At 37.3% G+C, this 2,736-nt stretch overlaps 1 protein-coding gene across 1 annotated transcript; it reads left to right on the top strand.

The window, feature by feature from the left end:
* Positions 1-2,730, top strand: cflarb (CASP8 and FADD-like apoptosis regulator b; the record flags this gene model as incomplete). The annotated part of the gene is made up of 7 exons (XM_016264635.1): positions 1-73; positions 776-1,076; positions 1,159-1,264; positions 1,349-1,484; positions 1,950-2,011; positions 2,112-2,175; positions 2,701-2,730. Coding segments are annotated over exons 2-7 (682 nt in total), but the record flags the coding sequence as incomplete, so codon positions are not given.
* Positions 2,731-2,736: the final 6 nt, after the last annotated feature.

Below are 2,736 nucleotides of genomic sequence, written 5' to 3'. Positions count from 1 at the left end.
ACGGAATCGCTCTTACGCTGTATGACTCCAGAGCGCGGATGCTCCGTTCAGTCAGAACAACAGCTCTCTTGAGGTAAGGTTGACAGGTTTGTCTTTTTATTCGAGAATATTTGAAGTTATTGACTTATAATCTCCACACAAAACACGTAGCAGTTTTTTTGAAGCATGCTCAGAAAACTTTACCGCACTGTAGCTAATCATAGTTTCAGAATCACAACCATATATAGCAATATAATTTTTTACTCTACGTTTTACGCTATAAATGCGACTGAAGGTATTGTTAATATAGCCTAGTAAAACTGTCATCAAAAATAAATGATAGAAAGTTTTAAATAATCTTAACCAAAAGATACGATAGGCTATTTATTTAATACGATATATATGATGGGCTATATAGTGCTATTTTGGCAGAAACGCTTGCTGTGTTTATTATTATTATTATTATTATTATTATTATTATTGCTGGGTCTATAGTAGACGGATATCGTCGTATTATGTCGATTGGTGTCATTTGAAGATACAACATGCAAACCAAATATCCCAACATGTACCCATACTGAGTCACATCCTGCTGTAATGCCTTGGCTTGTACATTTGCAAATGCTATTTAATTGTGAAAGTAAGTCTCAATAGGATGAATTACCTGACTCACCATTTGTACATACTACATTTAATACAAGAAAGCATAGGCTAACCCTACACTTTTGTAAATGAACCAAATACCCCATTTAAGAGTGATTCTTCCTTTCATAATGACAGTTTTTGTCTTTATCAGAGTCATTTTGGAGCACAATGTCGGGCCTGTACCACACTATCAGTCAGATCACCGGTGAGCTCAGCACCGATGAATGCAAGCGGATCTCTTACCTGTGCGGCGCCCTGGATCTGGACAAGTTCTCTACAGATCCCAGAGGCATGTTACAATCTGTGCTGTGCCAGATGAGGATGGATTACGTGTTTCTCATGGAGCTCATTCTGAAAATAAAACGCTATGATCTGCTGAGAGAAGTGCTGAGCACCAACAAGAGCGCGGTTGAGGGGCTGCTAAAAAATGGCCATTCTGTATCGGAATACAGGTAACGCTCGCTCTGCGCATCTCCATTTATGCACAGTGTGGGAGTTTAAGAGAAGGTTTTAACCTGGACGTTGTGTTTTTAGAGTGCTGATGGCTGATGTTAGTGAGGACATGGACACCGAAAACCTGAAGTCATTGACGTTCTTACTCCGAGGCACTTTACCAAAACACAAACTGGACAATGTCCAGGTATGATGTCCTGAAAGCTCACGTGTAGAACTCAGATGTTTCATGTGTGGAGCTGAAATGAGATTTTTAAACGTATACTTGCAGAGTTTTTTAGACGTCGTAGTGGAGTTGGAGAAACTCGACCAGCTCTCCAGTGAGAAGATGGACTTGATTGAACACTGCCTGAGGTCCATCCATAGGGCCGATCTAGCTAAGAAGATCAGTCACTACCAGCAGACGGGTAAGAATCACCATGTTGTTATTGATGTTTTTGTAGATGCAACCATATAATACACTCCTGTTGTCTCATTCAGAAGGGTTTAGGCTACAGTATGTCATTAACATGATACGATCTCAAAAAAAGAAGTTACAAAAGCTGTCACTGGGATGTAGCTTTTGCATCATATTCACCCCTAAAGGGTGCATTTTAGTCATTTAAAGGTACATAGTAGTACCCTTTAAAAAGGTACTGCCCCAGTGAAAGATTTGTCTTTTTTTCTGAGTCAATTGTATCACTTCCGTGTTAGGATGATGCTAAATCACGTGACAGTCTGATTCAGTTCCTCTTTCCTACTTCTTCTTATTCGTAATTCTTTCTGTTGCGTCATCAGTATTAGGAAATGAACCTTTAGGTATTTTTATGGGAAACTGAATCAGTTGATTTGTATATGTTTCCTTTTTAAATAACTGAAAACCGCTTTTGCAGTGCTAATGACCAAACAAGGATCTTCACCTCCAGACAGACTGAAGTTCTGCACAATGCCACCGGTGAGATTTAATTTGGTTGCCTTGTCTAACAACATGGCACTTCAAATGTTTCATATTTCAATAATCTTTACTTAAATGTGAGTGTTTGTGTCATTCACAGCCAAATAGCTCATTCAGTGTCTCATCAGCTTCCTGTAATGTCAGGCCAGTGTCCAAATTATGCGGTGAGTTCATTCAAAAATGGACAGAATGAGGAAATACTCTACCAGTCAAACGTTTGGACAAACCTCTCTTTGTCTCTTTATTGTCATGTTTTTATCCCACAATTTCCAGTATTACTAAAGTCATCAAAACTAGAAAAAGCACATATGATGGGAAATATTAAGCGACCAAAAATCGTAATTATTTTCACTACACTGTAGAAAAATAAACTGTTGAGAAAAGTTCAAAGCAACATTATTCATTCAGATTTTCAGAAAGTGACTGGTGGTAAAAAAACACCTTTAGGGGAATTCTGTTGATCTAACATGGGTTTTTATGTACTTACAAGTAACTCAGTTTTCTTAGTATATGTGACTAATATGTATATTTGTCTAATATACGACATATGTCTAATGTATATTTGATTACTATGTATTATCCTAAATATGTATATCATAACATTTGACTGGTAGAGTGCAGTATGTTCTGTGTAATTCTATCTATCTATCTATCTATCTCTTCATTAATTAATTAATTTCTTTTTTTAGATAAACCGACCACAGTGAAGAAGAAACTACTTGGCA

Source organism: Sinocyclocheilus grahami, unplaced genomic scaffold (assembly GCF_001515645.1).
Source record: "Sinocyclocheilus grahami isolate Dianchi unplaced genomic scaffold, SAMN03320097.WGS_v1.1 scaffold11588.1, whole genome shotgun sequence".
Lineage (NCBI taxonomy): Eukaryota > Metazoa > Chordata > Actinopteri > Cypriniformes > Cyprinidae > Sinocyclocheilus > Sinocyclocheilus grahami.
The sequence above is the reverse complement of the archived record's forward strand: the minus strand, read 5'-3'. Positions and strand labels throughout refer to the sequence as shown.